The 25,063-nt window shown below is 42.3% G+C and overlaps 5 protein-coding genes across 5 annotated transcripts; all 5 read left to right on the plus strand.

Annotated features, from left to right (window-relative positions):
* Positions 1-1,384: 1,384 nt before the first annotated feature.
* Positions 1,385-2,820, plus strand: LOC137896216 (glycine N-acyltransferase-like). Its single transcript, XM_068741745.1, has 5 exons — positions 1,385-1,456; positions 1,619-1,738; positions 1,839-1,941; positions 2,218-2,344; positions 2,421-2,820. Exons 1-5 carry the CDS (start codon positions 1,385-1,387, stop codon positions 2,818-2,820), a joined length of 822 nt encoding a protein of 273 aa, XP_068597846.1.
* A 7,689-nt stretch (positions 2,821-10,509) lies between these two features.
* LOC137896058 (glycine N-acyltransferase-like) lies at positions 10,510-11,947 on the plus strand. The gene is made up of 5 exons (XM_068741588.1): positions 10,510-10,581; positions 10,744-10,863; positions 10,964-11,066; positions 11,345-11,471; positions 11,548-11,947. The coding sequence occupies exons 1-5, from the start codon at positions 10,510-10,512 to the stop codon at positions 11,945-11,947; spliced, it is 822 nt and encodes a 273-aa protein (XP_068597689.1).
* A 4,314-nt stretch (positions 11,948-16,261) lies between these two features.
* Positions 16,262-17,699, plus strand: LOC137895985 (glycine N-acyltransferase-like). The gene is made up of 5 exons (XM_068741513.1): positions 16,262-16,333; positions 16,496-16,615; positions 16,716-16,818; positions 17,097-17,223; positions 17,300-17,699. The coding sequence occupies exons 1-5, from the start codon at positions 16,262-16,264 to the stop codon at positions 17,697-17,699; spliced, it is 822 nt and encodes a 273-aa protein (XP_068597614.1).
* A 2,080-nt stretch (positions 17,700-19,779) lies between these two features.
* Positions 19,780-21,221, plus strand: LOC137896059 (glycine N-acyltransferase-like). The gene is made up of 5 exons (XM_068741589.1): positions 19,780-19,851; positions 20,014-20,133; positions 20,234-20,336; positions 20,613-20,745; positions 20,822-21,221. The coding sequence occupies exons 1-5, from the start codon at positions 19,780-19,782 to the stop codon at positions 21,219-21,221; spliced, it is 828 nt and encodes a 275-aa protein (XP_068597690.1).
* Positions 21,222-22,893: 1,672 nt separating this feature from the next.
* LOC137896060 (glycine N-acyltransferase-like) lies at positions 22,894-24,335 on the plus strand. The gene is made up of 5 exons (XM_068741590.1): positions 22,894-22,965; positions 23,128-23,247; positions 23,348-23,450; positions 23,727-23,859; positions 23,936-24,335. The coding sequence occupies exons 1-5, from the start codon at positions 22,894-22,896 to the stop codon at positions 24,333-24,335; spliced, it is 828 nt and encodes a 275-aa protein (XP_068597691.1).
* The last annotated feature ends 728 nt before the right edge of the window (positions 24,336-25,063 follow it).

Below are 25,063 nucleotides of genomic sequence, written 5' to 3' on the forward strand. Positions count from 1 at the left end.
TGTGAGAACGATTGTCTGTCTTAGTGTGGCCCTGCGATGAACTGGCGGCCTGTCCAGTGTGTACCCCCCACGCCCGTTGACTGCTGAGAGCGGCTCATCTCTAATGGACAAAACGGTCTGGAAGATGAATGACATGAAACACATGATTGAATAAAACCTGAAAATGCTTCTCACAAATAGAATCTTTGTTGTAATTTCATGGACGCGTCTTCACATTTTACCTCTCTGGAAAAGCACCGGACTTCCGACTGAATGGATTTAAGTTGAATCCCCAGCATGTCTCTCCATAGATAAATGCATTCCATCCATACTACCTTTACATACTTTCTACAAATCATTTTTCATTGTTTCCATGAAAAAACTTCTTCCAGTCAATAACAGTGTTGTTGACAATGAGGGAGGTGCACTGAGCGGCGATCAAGCTCCTAAACAACAATACGCGTTTAAAAGAGACCATTCTGTAGACCTTAATGCTGCAAACTTTGTCAACTATTTTTACTTTTTTTTCCCCTATTGAGTTTACTGTCCTCAAATGTAACAAGATCTCATTCCAATACAGGGCATTTGGGATGTGTTGGAACAGAAGATTTGCAACCAACAAAACTGAGCACTATATCACACACTGATGGCTGGATCAAAGACAGCAAAAGGACAGAGCTATGCCAAAACCATGGAATTCTGAGTTCAAAGTTAACATGAACATGATCTCATTATTTGTGCCTTGTCTTTAAATGCCAACTTGTATGCAGTAATAATTTAATGAGTGTTCATTTTGTGGTGCTATACCCTTTTCCCACCGGGAGGTGGTAACAGACCTCTCAGGTGTGAGGGTAGAAGTGTGTCATTGGTCAAGCCGTCTGCCGCACAAAGCACTTCTGCATTCCACTCTACAACTATTTGAAGGTTGGTAACAACATGAAACGTTTATCAGTTTACTGATATCCCACTAAGTTTTGTTCTTTTGACAAACTTGTTTTTTCTTCAAGCAGCAGAGTTTAATTACCGGTTGTTACATAATTATTTACTTAATCGCAGGCGTCTGTCTGTTATAGCAAGATAGATCAAAAAGGTTCTGGACGGATCTCTGTGAAAGTTTCTGGAAATGCTGGGAATGTTACCAGGAACAGATTAAATGTTGGTGACGATGTAGAAGAGATCCTGCATTCTTCCTCAATATCTCGGTTGATTATTGACCGATGTGAATGTGTTGTGTAACGTCGAAGGGTGAGATCTGTCCTGTGCAGATCTCACCCTTAACAGGCAATAAAAAGGAAGCCAAATATTTAAAAGCATGAATTGAAAGTCAAGTTCCACTGGGTGAGGCACTTATTACACTCTTCACTGATGACTTTGCTATAACTCCTTTCATATCACCAGAATTACCATGGAATTGACCGGGGAGCAGCTGAAAGAGGCAGAGATCGTGCTGAAAAGAGATTTACCTCAGTCACTAATGGTGTGTCCAGCCGGATCCACTCTGACAAGCTACAGCTTCACTTTTAATGCAGTCTGTAGACTATCTCAACACGCTTACCAGTGTTTAACATACAAGCACATTTAAATATATCCACTGCCTTAATTGCTTACCTACTTATAATGTTGCTGTTTTATTTTCAAGCTTTACGGTTATTTGGTCCAAATAAACAAGACACATCTCAGCCAGCGAAGTCCTGTGACGGTTTTAGTGGACAAATGGCCAGAGTTCAGTTTCATTATGTGTGTTCCACAAGTGAACCAGGTGAAGACTCCTCTCTGTTTTAAATCGCTCTCCCTATCCATCCATCATCTGTCTGTCGGTCAGTCACCTCCTATCTGCTGCATCTATATATTTCTTACAGGGTTCCATCAAACAAGCTTGTGCTTTTGCAAAGGATGCAGTTGTCCTCGAGGAAACCATCAGAAAGCAGTCGTTTGTTCATCTGAGCAGTGACCTTGTCATTGGTAATAACAAAATAATATTCTATAACAGTTGTTTGTCTTATAATGTACCGATGGAACACTTCAGTGTCCTGTTATTTAAAGCCATCTTCTGAAAATGCAACTGTTTTCTATCAATCACACACGAGACCAACTTTTTTTCTGCTTAAAGACGTCATTTTGTTGGACTTTTATCAGCTTTAATTTTGTTCAAATGACTCTGTTCTCTAAAGATACAATACAAATACCTTTTATTACGTACAAAAATAAAAACACATTACATCATGACTTCTGTTCGAGGAACCAGTCTTCACCACAGTGATATATTCAGGACAGTGGGGTTAGAAAGAAATCTGAGCATTCACCGTAGGTCACTGTGTCGCATGATGATACTGGAGGATGTATCTCACCTTCCCTCTATTGACAGGTAGAGCTTTTCTATGCAATTATATTTTCAGTTTTGCTGTGTTTCAGAATCCTGATTCATTTCTGTTTCTCCACAGCTCTGGGATCTCACTAAGCTCTCTGGATGAGTCGCATGCTGCCTTGGTGAATCAGAAGTGGAAGTTCTCAGAGAACAATAAATCTGTTGAGACAATCAGGAAGATGCTTACTAGATTTCCATCCTTATGCGTATTAGATGCAGAAGGAAGGCCCGTCTCCTGGATTCTTGTCTACATGACATGTGCCATTGGAATGCTGTACACTGTTGCAGAGCACAGAGGGAAAGGCTACGCCAAAGCCCTGATTACTGCCACTGCAAAATGGCTCCACACTGAGGGCTACCCAGTGTACTGCTTCATAGAGGAGGAGAACGAGATTTCGTACAAGCTCTTTAAAGACATGGGCTTTGTTGAAGATCCTGCATTTAGGGGAGCGTGGCTCAGATTCAGTGATGCTTAAACACTTCAGTAAATTCAATCTGTGTTATATATTCTACTGAACTGAAGTGGTCAGGAAGATGAATGACATGAAAGGATTGAATAAAACCTGAAAATGCTTCTCACAAATAGAATCTTTGTTGTAATTTCAAGCATGCTTCTTCACATTTCACCTCTCTGGATAAGCACCGGGTTTCCGACTGAATGCATTTAAGTTGAATCCTCAGCATGTCTCCCCATAGATAAATGCAATCTAGCCATACTACCTTTACATACTTTCTACAAATCGTGTTTCATTGTTTCCATGAAAAAACTTCTTCCAGTCAATAACAGTGTTGTTGACAGTGAGGGTTGGTAACAACATGAAGCGTTGGACAGGGTCATCAGTTTACTGGATATTCCACTTTTTTGTTCTTTTGACAAACTTGTTTTTTCTTCAAGCAGCAGTGTTTAATTAGTTAGATATTTATTTATTTAATTCCCGGGTCTGTCTGTGCGAGCAACACAGATCAAAAAGGTTCTGGGTGGATTGAGGTGAAATAATAGAAGTGTGTCATTGGTCGAGCCGTCTGCCGCACGAAGCACTTCTGCGTTCCACTCTACAACTATTTGAAGGTTGGTAACAACATGAAATGTTTAACAGGGTCATCAGTTTACTGATATCCCACTAAGTTTTGTTCTTTTGACAAACTTTTTTCTTCAAGCAGCAGAGTTTAATTAGTGAGGTAATCTGTTTGTTAAAGCAAGACAGATCAAAAAGGTTCTGGGTGGATCGAGGTGAAATATTCAGGAAATGTTGGGAATGTTACCAGAAACAGATTAAATGTTGGTGACGATGCAGAAGAGATCCTGCATTCTGTATCACTTTGAAATATTTGTTAACATTGCAGTCAATGGCGCTTCAACAACTAATTGAAGGTTGGTAACAACATGAAAAGTTTGATAGGATAGTTGAATTAGTGATATTATATTTCTCACTGTTAGATTTGCTTCTATTTTCTTCTCTGAAGATGTGAATGTGTTGTGTAATGTTGAAGGGTGAGATCTGTACTGTGAGTTATATAAATAAAGTAAAAAAAAAGAAAGAATCATTTAAATGCCACAGCCTACCCGAGTATTGTCACTCGCCATGTTTGTCTCCTTATGACCATAATGTACCATCTTGTGGTCCGTACAATGCCACTTCTAATAGCACGCCAGGTCACACAGGTTGAAACACGTCAAACTGGAATTGGAATCTTGAACATGACAGTGTTTACTGTCCTCAAATGGAACAAGATCTCATTCCAATACAGGGCATTTGGGGTGTGTTGGAACAGAAGATTTGCAACCAACAAAACTGAGCACTATATCACACACTGATGGCTGGATCAAAGACAGCAAAAGGACAGAGCTATGCCAAAACCATGGAATTCTGAGTTCAAAGTTAACATGAACATGATCTCATTATTTGTGCCTTGTCTTTAAATGCCAACTTGTATGCAGTAATAATTTAATGCGTGTTCATTTTGTGGTGCTATACCATTTTCCCACCTGGAGGTGGTAACAGACCTCTCAGGTGTGAGGGTAGAAGTGTGTCATTGGTCAAGCCGTCTGCCGCACGAAGCACTTCTGCGTTCCACTCTACAACTATTTGAAGGTTGGTAACAACATGAAACGTTTAACAGGGTCATCAGTTTACTGATATCCCACTAAGTTTTGTTCTTTTGACAAACTTGTTTTTTCCTCAAGCAGCAGAGTTTAATTAGTGAGATAATCTGTCTGTTAAAGCAAGACAGATCAAAAAGGTTCTGGGCAGATCTAGATGAAATATTCAGGAAATGTTGGGGATGTTACCAGTGCTGGGTTTCTCCTTTCTTTTATTATATCTCGTGTTGGAGGTGTTTATAATGAGTCAGGATTATAAAACGAATGCAGTTTACTGAAAGGTTTTCAGTAATTGTTTGAATGAATGAATATATTTATTAGATAGAATGTTAGAGTACAAGTACAGTCACACAGTAGCATGTATTACAGTACAAATAAAGTCAAACATCCTGTCTAAGAGGAGCATTTCAAAAAAGCCCTTGCGGTCTTGTTTCCGTTGAAAGTCCTTCGTACATAAATCATCCACAATTAACAATACAAATTTAACAATACAAATAAAAATAAAACCAATATTCAATAACTCAATTGGTGCAACGTAACATGAGAAAAACAAAAAAGAAATGATTTTACACCGCCGATGCAAACTAACAATTAATCTAAAATAAATTACACCACTGATGCAAAATGACAATGGATGACAATAAATTACATAAATTACAATAAATTACTAAGGCAATTAATATGTGCAACGTAGGTGGACAAAAAAAGGGGGGGGGGGGGGTTGAGCCGGAGAGAGTCGTGATGACTATCTCCGTTTCTGTCCCCCTAAAAGGTGTATTTTTAGGGCCGTTTGACCCTAAGGCCAAAGAGGTGCATGTTTTGAGGGCGGGAGTCAATCCGTTCCACCCTTGGGTGGCCGTATTGTAAAAAGATGATTTACCCATGTTAGTCCTATAGGAGGGGGTAATCAGGTTGTTGTTTGAGCTCCCTCTAGTGTTGTGGCTGTGGGTGTCACTAAATCTGTGGAGGTGTTCCGTCAGGTATGCAGGGATTGAGGGGACTGAGGGCAGAGCTGCATTGACTATTTTAAATGCCAATCCCATTTTGAGTTGTTTAACCCTTTATTCTATCCTGAGCCATTTTCGGCTAGCAAAATGTCCAGGAAGAAGGTGGGTCATGGGCCCCAGATTGAGGAATAGCCAAATCAGTTTGTTTTGGGAGGTTTGGAGCCTGGTTTTCAGGGACATTTTGATGTTTGAATACCAGGAGGTGCTAGCATAGTCAAAGAGGGGCTGAACGAGGGCTCCGGCAAGCGTCCGGAGAGCACTTTTGTTGACAAAAGCAGACATTCTGCCCAAAAATCTTGTTCTTTAATTGACTTTTTTGATCACCTTAGTTGCCATACTATCGCCAGACAGGTATTTGTCAAGAACACAGCCCAAATAGGTAATCTCTTCTTTGCTGGAGATTACTGTATCATCGACTGTGACCTTGAAATCATTAACATTTATCTCACGTAGCAGTGACGTGCGGTGGTCAGTCAGTCAGATTTACAAATAAATGAACCTACAGCTTGTTCATCATTTGATTGGCAACATTTAACGTGTTTTGTTTAAAAATTCGTACCAGCATTTTTTTACATACTGTCACAAACCTGGCTCATCAGTTTATGACAAAAAGGGGAGACCCCACATAATCTGCGTATTTACAAAAGATTTAATGAAATTATATGACGTGAAATTATTCAACTCTGCGTATCAGTGTGCGTGCAGCGTTAAATGTGTGTGGGTGCGTGTGTTGATCAGTTAAAGTTTAACTGATGTTTATGTGAGGGTCATGTTGCTGCACTCGTTAATTTTCCTTATTACGCACACCTGTTTCTGCCTCTCGCTCCTGGACCTGCGGCGTGGGGATTGGCTGCGGTCAACCCGGGCGCACCTGAGGCAGATTGAGCCAAATCGCCACCAGCCCTCATAAGCCCTGCTCCGCCCGCTGCTCCCCGTCGGACTGTTCTTTGGTTCTCGCCTCTACGTGCAGCACGTCTTTCTGCCGCTCCCCGTCCCCGTCCCCGGGTCTCGCCTCGTCCTTGCCGACCGCGGCTGATCCGTGCGCCCGGGTCCTGCGTAGCGTTTTCTTTTTTTTGTGACTGGTTTTTATTAGAGCTGGCTTTTTGGTTTTTCTTTCTCGGCTGTGTTTTTTGTTATATAGATATTTTCATTGGGCTCCAGCCACCCCACGATCCTGTGTGCGGCTCCAGGATGTTGTGTTTCCTGATGGACATATCAGTAAAATATAAAGTCCACGATTGCGACATCTCCGTCCCCTGTTCCCTGGGGTCCCCTCGCACCCGTCCACAACAGTATAACTGTTAAACATATGTTCTGACTCTGAGATGTGTGTGTATGTGTCCAGCTGGGGCGTGCGCGCCGCGGTTCTGCTCGTGTTTGACGAGGCTTCTCTGTAAATTCTTCATGTCGCAATATCCCATCCGAGTCCAGACATTGTCAGAAGTTGAGAAAAGAAGGCAAGAAAAGCAGAAAAGACGGGTTCTTGCTTGACGTCCAGACATCCAGACAGCCAGCGCTTCCGTGTTTACAAGCCCGTCTCGAACGAGCGGATCAGCTGATGAGTGCGCTGAATCACTTACGGGTCTCATATGGGCTGCAGGCAGTATTACATGTGGCCTCATTCTGCAGTATTTTAATGCCGCTGAGCACAAGAACATGTGACGCACTAATTGTATTATTAAAAATGAAAAAATCATAAAATATATAATATAATATCACTGATGTTATATTATATGTTATATGATTTTTATATTATTTTTAATAATACAAATACATGATTTTTATATGATTTTATATGATGACAGGTGAGGCTGTGCCTCACCTGCCTCCACTGACTGCACGTCACTGTCACGTAGAGAGTGTTTAGACCCAAAAAGAATCGATTCGGTTTTACCAAGATGTAGTGACAGTTTGTTATCCGTAAGCCAAGTCCGGATTCTGGTGACCTCAGAGCTGAGAGCCTCCTCAACCTGCACTTTGTCCTCTCCCAAAATCAGGAGTGCTGAGTCATCAGCAAACAGGAACAATTTGCAGTTACAGGCAGCACTCATGTCGTTAATGTATAGGAGGAACAGTAACAGTCCAAGAATGCTGCCTTGAGGAACCCCACGGCTCACCGGGAGGGACGAGGACAAGGTTCCGTTTATGTCTACCATTTGTTCTCGTCCCTCTAGGTATGATTTCATCCAGTTTGTTGATGTGCTATCAAATCCAATCGCCCCTAGTTTATTCAATAAAATTGAATGGTTAACGGTGTCAATGGCCTTCTGGAGGTCCAGCATGACCATGCCGCAGTATTTGCCCGAGTCTACTTCACGCTTGATGTAGTCAGTCAGATATATGAGGCACGTGTCAGTGGAGTGGGATGTTCTGAAGCCCGATTGGAATTCAAAGAGCAGGTTAGGCTCGGCGATGTAGCGGTTGATTTGCTCCTGGATTAATCTCTCCATAACCTTTGAGATGGAACAAAGGACGGAAACAGGGCGGTAGTTGCCAGGTTCTAATTTGTTTCCTTTTTTATACAGAGGGATAACCCTCTGAATTCTGAATGTTGCCAATACTACCAATTAAAAAGCTGGTGAGGAAATACAGCGCTGGACTTTCCCACAGACGCTGAAGCGGGACTCTGTGGAAGAGTCCTGAATGATTTCCGGCAGTGATCTTTATAGTGGGCGTGAAAACACCCAGGGGGGGTTTACACCCTCCTCCTGGGATGGGCCGTTAGGGCCCTCCCACCATCAGTTACAATGTGTGATGCTCAGTGTTGGGCAAGTTACTCAAGATCAGTAATATATTACTTATTACTAGTTACTTGCTGGAAGAAGTAATTACATTACTTTACTTATTACTCCCTGCCAAAAGTAACTAGTTACTTGTTACTTTAAGTTACTTTTTTCTTCTCGCCCTCAATAATTGCATCCTTTCTCCCCCAAAGTCTCACTTTGTGTGTTCAACATTACCGGATGCTTCTTCTCCTCTTTTCTACAGCCGACATTGTAACTTCTCATTGTTAATTTAACTCCAAACAGGTTCCTGCACACATGATGAGACCTGAACACACAACATGATGAGTCCGTCTGAGTCAATCTCGACCCTCATTTGAATGAAATGAACATGAAGACTTTTACTTTGTAGGAATTCATAAATTCACTCAAAACCACATCTGGACTCAAACTGATAACGAAACACACTTTTTGAACAACTTCAGTTGTTTATTAAAGCCGACAACAAGCTCAACGTGCTGCTGGGCCATGAGGCCAATGTGTGCTGGTGCATTTCAATACAATCAATATGCACATTAGTGTAATAAGAAGAACAAGAAAAGCATTTATTTTAACTGTCAGAAGTTGTGCAGAAGGTGCATCGGAACATTCTGAATGTTGCCAATACTACAAACAATTACTGCAATTTAAATACATCTCCAATATTCATGTAAATATTAATCGTCATTTTGTATTCTAAAATTGAATATGAAATGAAATGAATGTGAATATAAAATTGAATGTGAAATGTCACTGGAAATGTTTCCGACTTACTGATACGGTCCAAGCTCTGACACCGGGAATATAGGGGACGGACGGCCCATATCACAGTGTCTGAAACCCCATACTCCCGGAGAACCCCCCAGAGGACTCCCCGAGGGACACGGTCGAATGCCTTCTCCAAGTCCACAAAACACACGTGGATTGGTTGGGCAAAATCCCATGCATCCTCAAGGACCCTGCCGAGGGTGTAGAGCTGGCCCACCGTTCCACGGCCAGGACGAAATCCACATTGCACCTCCAGAATCCCAGGTTCGACTATCCGGCGCACCCTCCTCTACAGTACCCCTGAATAGACCTTACTGGGGAGGCTGAGGTGTGTGATCCCTCTATAGTTGGAGCACACCCTCCGGTCCCCCTTCTTATAAAGAGGGACCCCCACCCCGGTCTGCCAATCCAAAGGCACTTCCCCCGATTTCCATGGAATGTTGCAGAGTCAAATCAATCACGACAGCCCTACAACATCCAGAGCCTTAAGGAACTCTGGGCGGATTTCACCCACCCCTGCGGCCTTGCCACCGAGGAGCTTTTTGACTACCTCAGCAACCTCGGCCCCAGAGATGGAGGAGCTCATCCACGAGTCCCCAGGCCCTGCTTCCTCATCAGAAGGCATGTTGGTGGGATTGTGGAGATCTTCGAAGTAGTTCCTCCACCGATCTACGTCTCGAGTCGAGGTCAGCAGCACACCGTCCCCACCATATCCAGTGTTGACCGTGCACTGCTTCCCCCTCCTGAGACGCCGGATGATGGTCGGGAACCTCTTTGAAGCCGTCCGGAAGTCATTTTCCATGGCCTCACCAAACTCCTCCCATCCCCTGGTTTTCGCCTCAGCAACCGCGGTAGCTGCGCTCCGCTTGATCTGTCGGTACCTGTCTGCTGCCTCCGGAGTCCCACAGGCCAAAAAGGCCTGATATGACTCCTTCTTCATCTTGACAGCATCCCTCACCACCGGTGTCCACCAAGAGGTTCGGGTATTGCCGCCACGACAGGCACCGACCACCTTACGGCCACAGCACCGATTGGCCGCTTCGACAATGGAGTCACGAAACATGGCCCACTCGTACTCAGTGTCCCCTGCCTCCCCCGGTACATGGTCGAAGCTCTCCCGGAGGTGGGAGTTAAAACTCCTTCTGACAGGAGTGTCTGCCAGACGTTCCCAACAGACCCTAACAATGCGTTTGGGCCTACCAGGTCTGTCCGGCATCTTCCCCCACAATCGGAGTTGACTCACCATCAGGTGGTGATTGGTTGACAGCTCGGCCCCTCTCTTCGCACGAGTGTCCAAGACATGCGGCCGCAAGTCCGGTGATACGACTATAAAATCGATCATTGAACTGCGTCCTTGGATGTCTTGGTGCTAAGTGCACATAAGGACACCCTTATGCTTGAACATGGTGTTCGTTATGCCATATATTTAAAAGCATGAATTGAAAGTCAAGTTCCACTGGGTGAGGCACTTATTACACTCTTCACTGATGACTTTGCTATAACTCCTTTCATATCACCAGAATTACCATGGAATTGACCGGGGAGCAGCTGAAAGAGGCAGAGATCGTGCTGAAAAGAGATTTACCTCAGTCACTAATGGTGTGTCCAGCCGGATCCACTCTGACAAGCTACAGCTTCACTTTTAATGCAGTCTGTAGACTATCTCAACACGCTTACCAGTGTTTAACATACAAGCACATTTAAATATATCCACTGCCTTAATTGCTTACCTACTTATAATGTTGCTGTTTTATTTTCAAGCTTTACGGTTGTTTGGTCCAAATAAACAAGACACATCTCAGCCAGCAAAGTCCTGTGACGGTTTTAGTGGACAAATGGCCAGAGTTCAGTTTCATTATGTGTGTTCCACAAGTGAACCAGGTGACGACTCCTCTCTGTTTTAAATCGCTCTCCCTATCCATCCATCATCTGTCTGTCGGTCAGTCACCTCCTATCTGCTGCATCTATATATTTCTTACAGGGTTCCATCAAACAAGCTTATGCTTTTGCAAAGGATGCAGTTGTCCTCGAGGAAACCATCAGGAAGCAGTCGTTTGTTCATCTGAGCAGTGACCTTTTCATTGGTAATAACAAAATAATATTCTATAACAGTAGTTTGTCTTATAATGTACCGATGGAACACTTCAGTGTCCTGTTATTTAAAGCCATCTTCAAAAAATGCAACTGTTTTCTATCAATCACTCACAAGACCAACTTACTTCCTGCTTAAATACGTCATTTTGTTTGACTTTTATCAGCTTTAATTTTGTTCAAATGACTCTCTGTTCTCTAACCATACAATACAAATACCTTTTATTACGTACAAAAATAAAAACACATTACATCATGACTTCTGTTCAAGGAACCAGTCTTCACCACAGTGATATATTCAGGACAGTGGGGTTAGAAAGAAATCTGAGCAGTCACCGAAGGTCACTGTGTCGCATGATGATACTGGAGGATGTATCTCACCTTCCCTCTATTGACAGGTAGAGCTTTTCTCTGCAATTATATTTTCAGTTTTGCTGTGTTTCCGAATCCTGATTCATTTCTGTTTCTCCACAGCTCTGGGATCTCACTAAGCTCTCTGGATGAGTCGCATGCTGCCTTGGTGAATCAGAAGTGGAAGTTCTCAGAGAATAATAAATCTGTTGAGGGAATCAGGAAGATGCTTACTAGATTTCCATCCTTATGCGTATTAGATGCAGAAGGAAAGCCCGTCTCCTGGATTCTTGTCCATATGGCATGTGCCATTGGAATGCTGTACACTGTTCCAGAGCACAGAGGGAAAGGCTATGCCAAAGCCCTGATTACTGCCACTGCAAAATGGCTCCACACTGAGGGCTACCCAGTGTACTGCTTCATAGATGAGGAGAACGAAATTTCATACAAGCTCTTTAAAGACATGGGCTTTGTTGAAGCTCCTGCAGTCAGGATTGTGTGGCTCAGATTCAGTGATGCTTAAACACTTCAGTAAATTCAATCTGTGTTATATATTCTACTGAACTGAAGTGGTCAGGAAGATGAATGACATGAAAGGATTGAATAAAACCTGAAAATGCTTCTCACAAATAGAATCTTTGTTGTAATTTCATGGACGCTTCTTCACATTTCACCTCTCTGGAAAAGCACCGGATTTCCGACTGAATGCATTTAAATTTAATCCCCAGCATTTCTCCCCATAGATAAATGCAATCTCTCCATACTACCTTTACAAACTTTCTACAAATCGTGTTTCATTGTTTCCATGAAAAAACTTCTTCCAGTCAATAACAGTGTTGTTGACAGTGAGGGTTGGTAACAACATGAAGCGTTTGACAGTATAATTGAATTAGTGATATTATATTCCTCATTGTTGGATTTCCTTCTATTTTGTTCTCTGAAGATGTGAATCTGTACAGAATCTGTAATGTGAGTTATGTAAATAAAGTAAACAATAAAATAAAAAAACATGAAGCGTTGGACAGGGTCATCAGTTTACTGGATATTCCACAATTTTTTGTTCTTTTGACAAACTTGTTTTTTCTTCAAGCAGTAGGGTTTAATTAGTTAGATAATTATTTATTTAAATCCCGGGTCTGTCTGTTATAGCAACACAGATCAAAAAGGTTCTGGGTGGATTGAGGTGAAATATTCAGGAAATTTTGGGAATGTTACCAGAAACAGATTAAATGTTGGTGATGATCCAGAAGAGATCCTGCATTCTGTATCACTTTGAAATATTTGTTAACATTGCAGTCAATGGCGCTTTGACAACTAATTGAAGGTTGGTAACAACATGAAAAGTTTGATAGGATAGTTGAATTAGTGATATTATATTCCTCACTGTTAGATTTCCTTCTATTTTCTTCTCTGAAGATGTGAATGTGTTGTGTAATGTTGAAGGGTGAGATCTGTACTGTGAGTTATATAAATAAAGTAAAAAAAAAGAAAGAATAATTTAAATGCCACAGCCTACCTGAGTATTGTCACTCGCCATGTTTGTCTCCTTATGACCATAATGTACCATCTTGTGGTCCGTACAATGCCACCTCTAATAGCACGCCAGGTCACACAGGTTGAAACACGTCAAACTGGAATTGGAATCTTGAACATGACAGTGTTTACTGTCCTCAAATGGAACAAGATCTCATTCCAATATAGGTCATTTGGGATGTGTTGGAACAGAAGATTTGCAACCAACAAAACTGAGCACTATATCACACACTGATGGCTGGATCAAAGACAGCAAAAGGACAGAGCTATGCCAAAACCATGGAATTCTGAGTTCAAAGTTAACATGAACATGATCTCATTATTTGTGCCTTGTCTTTAAATGCCAACTTGTATGCAGTAATAATTTAATGTGTGTTCATTTTGTGGTGCTATACCCTTTTCCCACCGGGAGGTGGTAACAGACCTCTCAGGTGTGAGGGTAGAAGTGTGTCATTGGTCGAGCCGTCTGCCGCACGAAGCACTTCTGCGTTCCGCTCGACAACTATTTGAAGGTTGGTAACAACATGAAATGTTTAACAGGCTCATCAGTTTACTTATATCCCACTAAGTTTTGTTCTTTTGACAAACTTTTTTCTTCAAGCAGCAGAGTTTAATTAGTGAGGTAATCTGTCTGTTAAAGCAAGACAGATCAAAAAGGTTCTGGGCGGATCTAGATAAAATATTCAGGAAATGTTGGGGATGTTACCAGTGTTGGGTTTCTCCTTTCTTTTATTATATCTCGTGTTGGAGGTGTTTATAATGAGTCAAGATTATAAAACGAATGAAGTTTACTGAAAGGTTTTCTGCAATTACAAAGCTGGTGAGGAAATACAGCGCTGGACTTTCCCACAGACGCTGAAGCGGGACTCTGTGGAAGTGTGCCGAATGATTTCCGGCAGTGATCTTTATAGTGGGCGTGAAAACACCCAGGGGGGGTTTACACCCTCCTCCTGGGATGGGCCGTTAGGGCCCTCCCACCATCAGTTACAATGTGTGATGCTCAGTGTTGGGCAAGTTACTCAAGATCAGTAATATATTACTTATTACTAGTTACTTGCTGAAAAAAGTAATTACATTACTTTACTTATTACGCCATGCCAAAAGTAACTAGTTACTTGTTACTTTAAGTTACTTTTTTCTTCTCGCCCTCAATAATTGCATCCTTTCTCCCCCAAAGTCTCACTTTGTGTGTTCAACATTACCGGATGCTTCTTCTCTTCTTTTCTACAGCCGACATTGTAACGTATCATTGTTAATTTAACTCCAAACAGGTTCCTGCACACACGACATGATGAGACCTGAACACACAACATGATGAGTCCGTCTGAGTCAATCTCGACCCTCATTTGAATGAAATGAACATGAAGACTTTTACTTTGTAGGAATTCATAAATTCACTCAAAACCACATTGGACTCAAACTGATAACGAAACACACTTTTTGAACAACTTCAGTTGTTTATTAAAGCAGACAACAAGCTCAAAGTGCTGTTGGGCCATGAGGCCAATGTGTGCTGGTGCATTTCAATACAATCAATATGAACATTAGTGTAATAAGAATAACAAGAAAAGCATTTATTTTAACTGTCAGAAGTTGTGCAGAAGGTGCATTTGGAACATTCTGAATGTTGCCAATACTACAAACAATTACTGCAATTTAAATACATCTCCAATATTTATGTAAATATTAATCGTCATTTTGTATTCTAAAATTGAATGTGAAATGAAATGAATGTGAATGTAAAATTGAATGTGAAATGTCACTGGAAATGTTTCCGACTTACTGATACGGTCCAAGCTCTGACACCGGGAATATAGGGGACGGACGGCCCATATCACAGGGTCCGAAACCCCATACTCCCGGAGAACCCCCCAGAGGACTCCCCGAGGGACACGGTCGAATGCCTTCTCCAAGTCCACAAAACACACGTGGACTGGTTGAGCAAAATCCCATGCATCCTCAAGGACCCTGCCGAGGGTGTAGAGCTGGCCCACAGTTCCACGGCCAGGACGAAATCCACATTGCACCTCCAGAATCCCAGGTTCGACTATCCGGCGCACCCTCCTCTACAGTAACCCTGAATAGACCTTACTGGGGAGGCTGAGGAGTGTGATCCCTCTATAGTTGGAGCACACCCTCCGGTCCCCCTTCTTATAAAGAGGGACCCCCACCGCGGTCTGCCAATCCAAAGGCACTTCCCCCGATTTCCATGGAATGTTGCAGAGTCAAATCAATCACAATAGCCCTACAACATCCAGAGCCTTAAGGAACTCTGGGCGGATTTCACCCACCCCTGTGGCCTTGCCACCGAGGAGCTTTTTGACTCCCTTGGCAACCTTAGCCCCAGAGATGGAAAAGCTTCCTCCAGAGTTTCCAGGCCCTGCTTCCTCATCAGAAGGCATGTTGGTGGGATTGTGGATGTCTTCGAAGTAGTTCCTCCACCGATCTACGTCTCGAGTCGAGGTCAGCAGCACACCGTCCCCACCATATCCAGTGTTGACCGTGCACTGCTTCCCCCTCCTGAGACGCCGGATGATGGTCGAGAACCTCTTTGAAGCCGTCCGGAAGTCATTTTCCATGGCCTCACCAAACTCCTCCCATCCCCTGGTTTTCGCCTCAGCAACCGCGGTAGCTGCGCTCCGCTTGATCTGTCGGTACCTGTCTGCTGCCTCCGGAGTCCCACAGGCCAAAAAGGCCTGATATGACTCCTTCTTCATCTTGACAGCATCCCTCACCACCGGTGTCCACCAAGAGGTTCGGGTATTGCCGCCACGACAGGCACCGACCACCTTACAGCCACAGCACCGATTGGCCGCTTCGACAATGGAGTCACGAAACATGGCCCACTCGGACTCAGTGTCCCCTGCCTCCCCCGGTACATGTTCGAAGCTCTCCCGGAGGTGGGAGTTAAAACTCCTTCTGACAGGAGTGTCTGCCAGACGTTCCCAAAAGACCCTAACAATGCATTTGGGCCTACCAGGTCTGTCCGGCATCTTCCCCCACAATCGGAGTTGACTCACCACCAGGTGGTGATTGGTTGACAGCTCCGCCCCTCTCTTCGCACGAGTGTCCAAGACATGCGGCCGCAAGTCCGGTGATACGACTATAAAATCGATCATCGAACTGCGTCCTAGGGTGTCTTGGTGCTAAGTGCACATAAGGACACCCTTATGCTTGAACATGGTGTTCGTTATGCCATATATTTAAAAGCATGAATTGAAAGTCAAGTTCCACTGGGTGAGGCACTTATTACACTCTTCACTGATGACTTTGCTATAACTCCTTTCATATCACCAGAATTACCATGGAATTGACCGGGGAGCAGCTGAAAGAGGCAGAGATCGTGCTGAAAAGAGATTTACCTCAGTCACTAATGGTGTGTCCAGCCGGATCCACTCTGACAAGCTACAGCTTCACTTTTAATGCAGTCTGTAGACTATCTCAACACGCTTACCAGTGTTTAACATACAAGCACATTTAAATATATCCACTGCCTTAATTGCTTACCTACTTATCATGTTGCTGTTTTATTTTCAAGCTTTACGGTTGTTTGGTCCAAATAAACAAGACACATCTCAGCCAGCAAAGTCCTGTGACGGTTTTAGTGGACAAATGGCCAGAGTTCAGTTTCATTATGTGTGTTCCACAAGTGAACCAGGTGACGACTCCTCTCTGTTTTAAATCGCTCTCCCTATCCATCCATCATCTGTCTGTCGGTCAGTCACCTCCTATCTGCTGCATCTATATATTTCTTACAGGGTTCCATCAAACAAGCTTATGCTTTTGCAAAGGATGCAGTTGTCCTCGAGGAAACCATCAGGAAGCAGTCGTTTGTTCATCTGAGCAGTGACCTTGTCATTGGTAATAACAAAATAATATTCTATAACAGTAGTTTGTCTTATAATGTACCGATGGAACACTTCAGTGTCCTGTTATTTAAAGCCATCTTCTGAAAATGCAACTGTTTTCTATCAATCACTCACAAGACCAACTTACTTCCTGCTTAAAGACGTCATTTTGTTGGACTTTTATCATCTTTAATTTTGTTCAAATGACTCTCTGTTCTCTAACCATACAATACAAATACCTTTTATTACGTACAAAAATAAAAACACATTACATCATGACTTCTGTTCAAGGAACCAGTCTTCACCACAGTGATATATTCAGGACAGTGGGGTTAGAAAGAAATCTGAGCAGTCACCGTAGGTCACTGTGTCGCATGATGATACTGGAGGATGTATCTCACCTTCCCTCTATTGACAGGTAGAGCTTTTCTATGCAATGATATTTTCAGTTTTGCTGTGTTTCAGAATCCTGATTCATTTCTGTTTCTCCACAGCTCTGGGATCTCACTAAGCTCTCTGGATGAGTCGCATGCTGCCTTGGTGAATCAGAAGTGGAAGTTCTCAGAGAACAATAAATCTGTTGAGGGAATCAGGAAGATGCTTACTAGATTTCCATCCTTATGCGTATTAGATGCAGAAGGAAACCCCGTCTCCTGGATTCTTCTCTATATGACATGTGAGATTGGAATGCTGTACACTCTTCCAGAGCACAGAGGGAAAGGCTACGCCAAAGCCCTGATTACTGCCACTGCAAAATGGCTCCACACTGAGGGCTACCCAGTGTACTGCTTCATAGAGGAGGAGAACGAGATTTCGTACAAGCTCTTTAAAGACATGGGCTTTGTTGAAGATCCTGCATTTAGGGGAGCGTGGCTCAGATTCAGTGATGCTTAAACACTTCAGTAAATTCAATCTGTGTTATATATTCTACTGAACTGAAGTGGTCAGGAAGATGAATGACATGAAACACATGATTGAATAAAACCTGAAAATGCTTCTCACAAATAGAATCTTTGTTGTAATTTCAAGCATGCTTCTTCACATTTCACCTCTCTGGAAAAGCACCAGGTTTCCGACTGAATGCATTTAAGTTGAATCCCCAGCATGTCTCCCCATAGATAAATGCAATCTAACCATACTACTTTTACATACTTTCTACAAATCTTTTTTCATTGTTTCCATGAAAAAACTTCTTCCAGTCAATAACAGTGTTGTTGACAGTGAGGGTTGGTAACAACATGAAGCGTTGGACAGGGTCATCAGTTTACTGGATATTCCACAATTTTTTGTTCTTTTGACAAACTTGTTTTTTCTTCAAGCAGCAGTGTTTAATTAGTTAGATATTTATTTATTTAAATCCCGGGTCTGTCTGTGCGAGCAACACAGATCAAAAAGGTTCTGGGTGGATTGAGGTGAAATAATAGAAGTGTGTCATTGGTCGAGCCGTCTGCCGCACGAAGCACTTCTGCGTTCCACTCTACAACTATTTGAAGGTTGGTAACAACATGAAATGTTTAACAGGGTCATCAGTTTACTGATATCCCACTAAGTTTTGTTCTTTTGACAAACTTTTTTCTTCAAGCAGCAGAGTTTAATTAGTGAGGTAATCTGTTTGTTAAAGCAAGACAGATCAAAAAGGTTCTGGGTGGATCTAGATGAAATATTCAGGAAATGTTGGGAATGTTACCAGAAACAGATTAAATGTTGGTGACGATGCAGAAGAGATCCTGCATTCTGTATCACTTTGAAATATTTGTTAACATTGCAGTCAATGGCGCTTCAACAACTAATTGAAGGTTGGTAACAACATGAAAAGTTTGATAGGATAGTTGACTTAGTGATATTATATTCCTCACTGTTAGATTTGCTTCTATTTTCTTCTCTGAAGATGTGAATGTGTTGTGTAATGTTGAAGTGTGAGATCTGTACTGTGAGTTATATAAATAAAGTAAAAAAAAAGAAAGAATCATTTAAATGCCACAGCCTACCTGAGTATTGTCACTCGCCATGTTTGTCTCCTTATGACCATAATGTACCATCTTGTGGTCCGTACAATGCCACCTCTAATAGCACGCCAGGTCACACAGGTTGAAACACGTCAAACTGGAATTGGAATCTTGAACATGACAGTGTTTACTGTCCTCAAATGTAACAAGATCTCATTCCAATACAGGGCATTTGGGGTGTGTTGGAAAAGAAGATTTGCAACCAACAAAACTGAGCACTATATCACACACTGATGGCTGGATCAAAGACAGCAAAAGGACAGAGCTATGCCAAAACCATGGTATTCTGAGTTCAAAGTTAACATGAACATGATCTCATTATTTGTGCCTTGTCTTTAAATGCCAACTTGTATGCAGTAATAATTTAATGTGTGTTCATTTTGTGGTGCTATATGCCTGTGGTGCTATATGCCTGTCGTGGCGGGTATTGCCGCCACGACAGGCACCGACCACCTTACGGCCACAACACCAATCGGCCGCTTCGACAATGGAGTCACGAAACATGGCCCACTCGGACTCAGTGTCCCCTGCCTCCCCCGGTACATGGTCGAAGCTCTCCCGGAGGTTGGAGTTAAAACTCCTTCTGACCGGAGAGTCTGCCAGACATTCCCAACAGACCCTAACAATGCGTTTGGGCCTACCAGGTCTGTCCGGCATCTTCCCCCACAATCGGAGTTGACTCACCATCAGGTGGTGATTGGTTGACAGCTCGGCCCCTCTCTTCGCCCAAGTGTCCAAGACATGCGGCCGCAAGTCCGGTGATACGACTATAAAATCGATCATCGAACTGCGTCCTAGGGTGTCTTGGTGCTAAGTGCACATAAGGACACCCTTATGCTTGAACATGGTGTTCGTTATGCCATATATTTAAAAGCATGAATTGAAAGTCAAGTTCCACTGGGTGAGGCACTTATTACACTCTTCACTGATGACTTTGCTATAACTCCTTTCATATCACCAGAATTACCATGGAATTGACCGGGGAGCAGCTGAAAGAGGCAGAGATCGTGCTGAAAAGAGATTTACCTCAGTCACTAATGGTGTGTCCAGCCGGATCCACTCTGACAAGCTACAGCTTCACTTTTAATGCAGTCTGTAGACTATCTCAACACGCTTACCAGTGTTTAACATACAAGCACATTTAAATATATCCACTGCCTTAATTACTTACCTACTTATAATGTTGCTGTTTTATTTTCAAGCTTTACGGTTGTTTGGTCCAAATAAACAAGACACATCTCAGCCAGCGAAGTCCTGTGACGGTTTTAGTGGACAAATGGCCAGAGTTCAGTTTCATCATGTGTGTTCCACAAGTGAACCAGGTGACGACTCCTCTCTGTTTTAAATCGCTCTTCCTATCCATCCATCATCTGTCTGTCGGTCAGTCACCTCCTATCTGCTGCATCTATATATTTCTTACAGGGTTCCATCAAACAAGCTTATGCTTTTGCAAAGGATGCAGTTGTCCTCGAGGAAACCATCAGGAAGCAGTCGTTTGTTCATCTGAGCAGTGACCTCGTCATTGGTAATAACAAAATAATATTCTATAACAGTAGTTTGTCTTATAATGTACCGATGGAACACTTCAGTGTCCTGTTATTTAAAGCCATCTTCTGAAAATGCAACTGTTTTCTATCAATCACTCACGAGACCAACTTTTCTTCTGCTTAAAGACGTCATTTTGTTGGACTTTTATCAGCTTTAATTTTGTTCAAATGACTCTGTTCTCTAAACATACAATACAAATACCTTTTATTACGTACAAAAATAAAAACACATTACATCATGACTTCTGTTCAAGGAACCAGTCTTCACCACAGTGATATATTCAGGACAGTGGGGTTAGAAAGAAATCTGAGTATCATTAGTCACCAAAACGCACTGTGTCGCATGATGATACTGGAGGATGTATCTCACCTTCCCTCTATTGACAGGTAGAGCTTTTCTATGCAATGATATTTTCAGCTTTGCTGTCTTTCAGAATCTTGATTCATTTCTGTTTTTCCACAGCTCTGGGATCTCACTATACTCTCTGGATGAGTCGCATGTTGCCTTGGTGAATCAGAAGTGGAAGTTCTCAGAGAACAATAAATCTATTGAGACAATCAGGAAGATGCTTACTAGATTTCCATCCTTATGCGTATTAGATGCAGAAGGAAAGCCTGTCTCCTGGATTCTTGTCTACATGACATGTGCCATTGGAATGCTGTACACTGTTCCAGAGCACAGACGGAAAGGCTACGCCAAAGCCCTGATCTCTGCCACTGCAAAATGGCTCCACACTGAGGGCTACCCAGTGTACTGCTTCATAGAGGAGGAGAACGAGATTTCGTACAAGCTCTTTAAAGACATGGGCTTTGTTGAAACTCCTGCATTCAGGGTAGCGAGGCTCAGATTCAGTGATGCTTAAACCCTTCAGTAAATTTAATCTGTGTTATATATTCTACTGAACTGTTAAATCCCATTAATGAACATGTACTAATCAGTGTGTTTATTAAATTACAGAAAGGGATTGAATAAAGCGTGGGTTCTCTCCGGGTTCCTCCACCCCCAAAATCAAAAACAGGCAAATTATGTGAATTGGTGACGCTAAATTGTCCGTGTGTGTGAATGATTGTCTGTCTTAGTGTGGCCCTGCGATGAACTGGCGGCCTGTCCAGTGTGTACCCCCACGCCCGTTGACTGCTGAGAGCGGCTCATCTCTAATGGACAAAGCGGTCAGGAAGATGAATGAAATGAAACACATGATTGAATAAAACCTGAAAATGCTTCTCACAAATAGAATCTTTGTTGTAATTTCATGGACGCGTCTTCACATTTCACCTCTCTGGAAAAGCACCGGGTTTCCGACTGAATGCATTTAAGTTGAATCCCCAGCATGTCTCCCCATAGATAAATGCAATCTAACCATACTACCTTTACATACTTTCTACAAATCTTTTTTCATTGTTTCCATGAAAAAACTTCTTCCAGTCAATAACAGTGTTGTTGACAGTGAGGGTTGGTAACAACATGAAGCGTTGGACAGGGTCATCAGTTTACTGGATATTCCACAATTTTTTGTTCTTTTGACAAACTTGTTTTTTCTTCAAGCAGCAGTGTTTAATTAGTTAGATATTTATTTATTTAATTCCCGGGTCTGTCTGTGCGAGCAACACAGATCAAAAAGGTTCTGGGTGGATCGAGGTGAAATATTCAGGAAATGTTGGGAATGGTAGCAGAAACAGATTAAATGTTGGTGACGATGCAGAAGAGATCCTGCATTCATTTTGTGAACACACATTAAATTATTACTGCATACAAGTTGGCATTTAAAGACAAGGCACAAATAATGAGATCATGTTCATGTTAACTTTGAACTCAGAATTCCATGGTTTTGGCATAGCTCTGTCCTTTTGCTGTCTTTGATCCAGCCATCAGTGTGTGATATAGTGCTCAGTTTTGCTGGTTGCTCATTCATTTTGTGGTGCTATACCCTTTTCTCACCGGGAGGTGGTAACAGACCTCTCAGGTGTGAGGGTAGAAGTGTGTCATTGGTCGAGCCGTCTGCCGCACGAAGCACTCCTGCGTTCCACTCTACAACTATTTGAAGGTTGGTAACAACATGAAACGTTTAACAGGGTCATCAGTTTACTGATATCCCACTAAGTTTTGTTCTTTTGACAAACTTGTTTTTTCTTCAAGCAGCAGGGTTTAATTACCGGTTGTTACATAATTATTTACTTAATCGTAGGCGTCTGTCTGTTATAGCAAGATAGATCAAAAAGGTTCTGGACGGATCTCTGTGAAAGTTTCTGGAAATGCTGGGAATGTTACCAGGAACAGATTAAATGTTGGTGACGATGTAGAAGAGATCCTGCATTCTTCCTCAATATCTCGGTTGATTATTGACCGATGTGAATGTGTTGTGTAACGTCGAAGGGTGAGATCTGTACTGTGCAGATCTCACCCTTAACAGGCAATAAAAAGGAAGCCAAATATTTAAAAGCATGAATTGAAAGTCAAGTTCCACTGGGTGAGGCACTTATTACACTCTTCACTGATGACTTTGCTATAACTCCTTTCATATCACCAGAATTACCATGGAATTGACCGGGGAGCAGCTGAAAGAGGCAGAGATCGTGCTGAAAAGAGATTTACCTCAGTCACTAATGGTGTGTCCAGCCGGATCCACTCTGACAAGCTACAGCTTCACTTTTAATGCAGTCTGTAGACTATCTCAACACGCTTACCAGTGTTTAACATACAAGCACATTTAAATATATCCACTGCCTTAATTACTTACCTACTTATAATGTTGCTGTTTTATTTTCAAGCTTTACGGTTGTTTGGTCCAAATAAACAAGACACATCTCAGCCAGCGAAGTCCTGTGACGGTTTTAGTGGACAAATGGCCAGAGTTCAGTTTCATCATGTGTGTTCCACAAGTGAACCAGGTGACGACTCCTCTCTGTTTTAAATCGCTCTTCCTATCCATCCATCATCTGTCTGTCGGTCAGTCACCTCCTATCTGCTGCATCTATATATTTCTTACAGGGTTCCATCAAACAAGCTTGTGCTTTTGCAAAGGATGCAGTTGTCCTCGAGGAAACCATCAGAAAGCAGTCGTTTGTTCATCTGAGCAGTGACCTCGTCATTGGTAATAACAAAATAATATTCTATAACAGTAGTTTGTCTTATAATGTACCGATGGAACACTTCAGTGTCCTGTTATTTAAAGCCATCTTCTGAAAATGCAACTGTTTTCTATCAATCACTCACAAGACCAACTTACTTCCTGCTTAAAGACGTCATTTTGTTGGACTTTTATCAGCTTTAATTTTGTTCAAATGACTCTGTTCTTTAAACATACAATACAAATACCTTTTATTACGTACAAAAATAAAAACACATTACATCATGACTTCTGTTCAAGGAACCAGTCTTCACCACAGTGATATATTCAGGACAGTGGGGTTAGAAAGAAATCTGAGTATCATTAGTCACCAAAACGCACTGTGTCGCATGATGATACTGGAGGATGTATCTCACCTTCCCTCTATTGACAGGTAGAGCTTTTCTATGCAATGATATTTTCAGCTTTGCTGTCTTTCAGAATCTTGATTCATTTCTGTTTTTCCACAGCTCTGGGATCTCACTAAACTCTCTGGATGAGTCGCATGTTGCCTTGGTGAATCAGAAGTGGAAGTTCTCAGAGAACAATAAATCTATTGAGACAATCAGGAAGATGCTTACTAGATTTCCATCCTTATGCGTATTAGATGCAGAAGGAAAGCCGGTCTCCTGGATTCTTGTCTACATGACATGTGCCATTGGAATGCTGTACACTGTTCCAGAGCACAGACGGAAAGGCTACGCCAAAGCCCTGATCTCTGCCACTGCAAAATGGCTCCACACTGAGGGCTACCCAGTGTACTGCTTCATAGAGGAGGAGAACGAGATTTCGTACAAGCTCTTTAAAGACATGGGCTTTGTTGAAACTCCTGCATTCAGGGTAGCGTGGCTCAGATTCAGTGATGCTTAAACCCTTCAGTAAATTTAATCTGTGTTATATATTCTACTGAACTGTTAAATCCCATTAATGAACATGTACTAATCAGTGTGTTTATTAAATTACAGAAAGGGATTGAATAAAGCGTGGGTTCTCTCCGGGTTCCTCCACCCCCAAAATCAAAAACAGGCAAATTATGTGAATTGGTGACGCTAAATTGTCCGTGTGTGTGAATGATTGTCTGTCTTAGTGTGGCCCTGCGATGAACTGGCGGCCTGTCCAGTGTGTACCCCCCACGCCCGTTGACTGCTGAGAGCGGCTCATCTCTAATGGACAAAGCGGTCAGGAAGATGAATGACATGAAACACATGATTAAATAAAACCTGAAAATGCTTCTCACAAATAGAATCTTTGTTGTAATTTCATGGACGCGTCTTCACATTTCACCTCTCTGGAAAAGCACCGGATTTCCGACTGAATGGATTTAAGTTGAATCCCCAGCATGTCTCCCCATAGATAAATGCAATCTAGCCATACTACCTTTACATACCGTAATTGCTGAACTATTATGCGCACCTGTGAAAAAGCCGCACCCACTGAATTAAAAAAAATATATATTTTGTACTAAAATAAGCCGCACATATTCGTAAGCCGCAAGTGCATTGAGACAAATGATATTTAACGGAACACGGCTCGTAACGATATCCGCAGCAGGTCTCCAAGGTGAACAGCCTCTGGCATGTTAGAATAAGGGAAGTCGG

This window comes from Brachionichthys hirsutus, chromosome 7 (genome assembly GCF_040956055.1).
Source record: "Brachionichthys hirsutus isolate HB-005 chromosome 7, CSIRO-AGI_Bhir_v1, whole genome shotgun sequence".
NCBI classification, from domain to species: domain Eukaryota; kingdom Metazoa; phylum Chordata; class Actinopteri; order Lophiiformes; family Brachionichthyidae; genus Brachionichthys; species Brachionichthys hirsutus.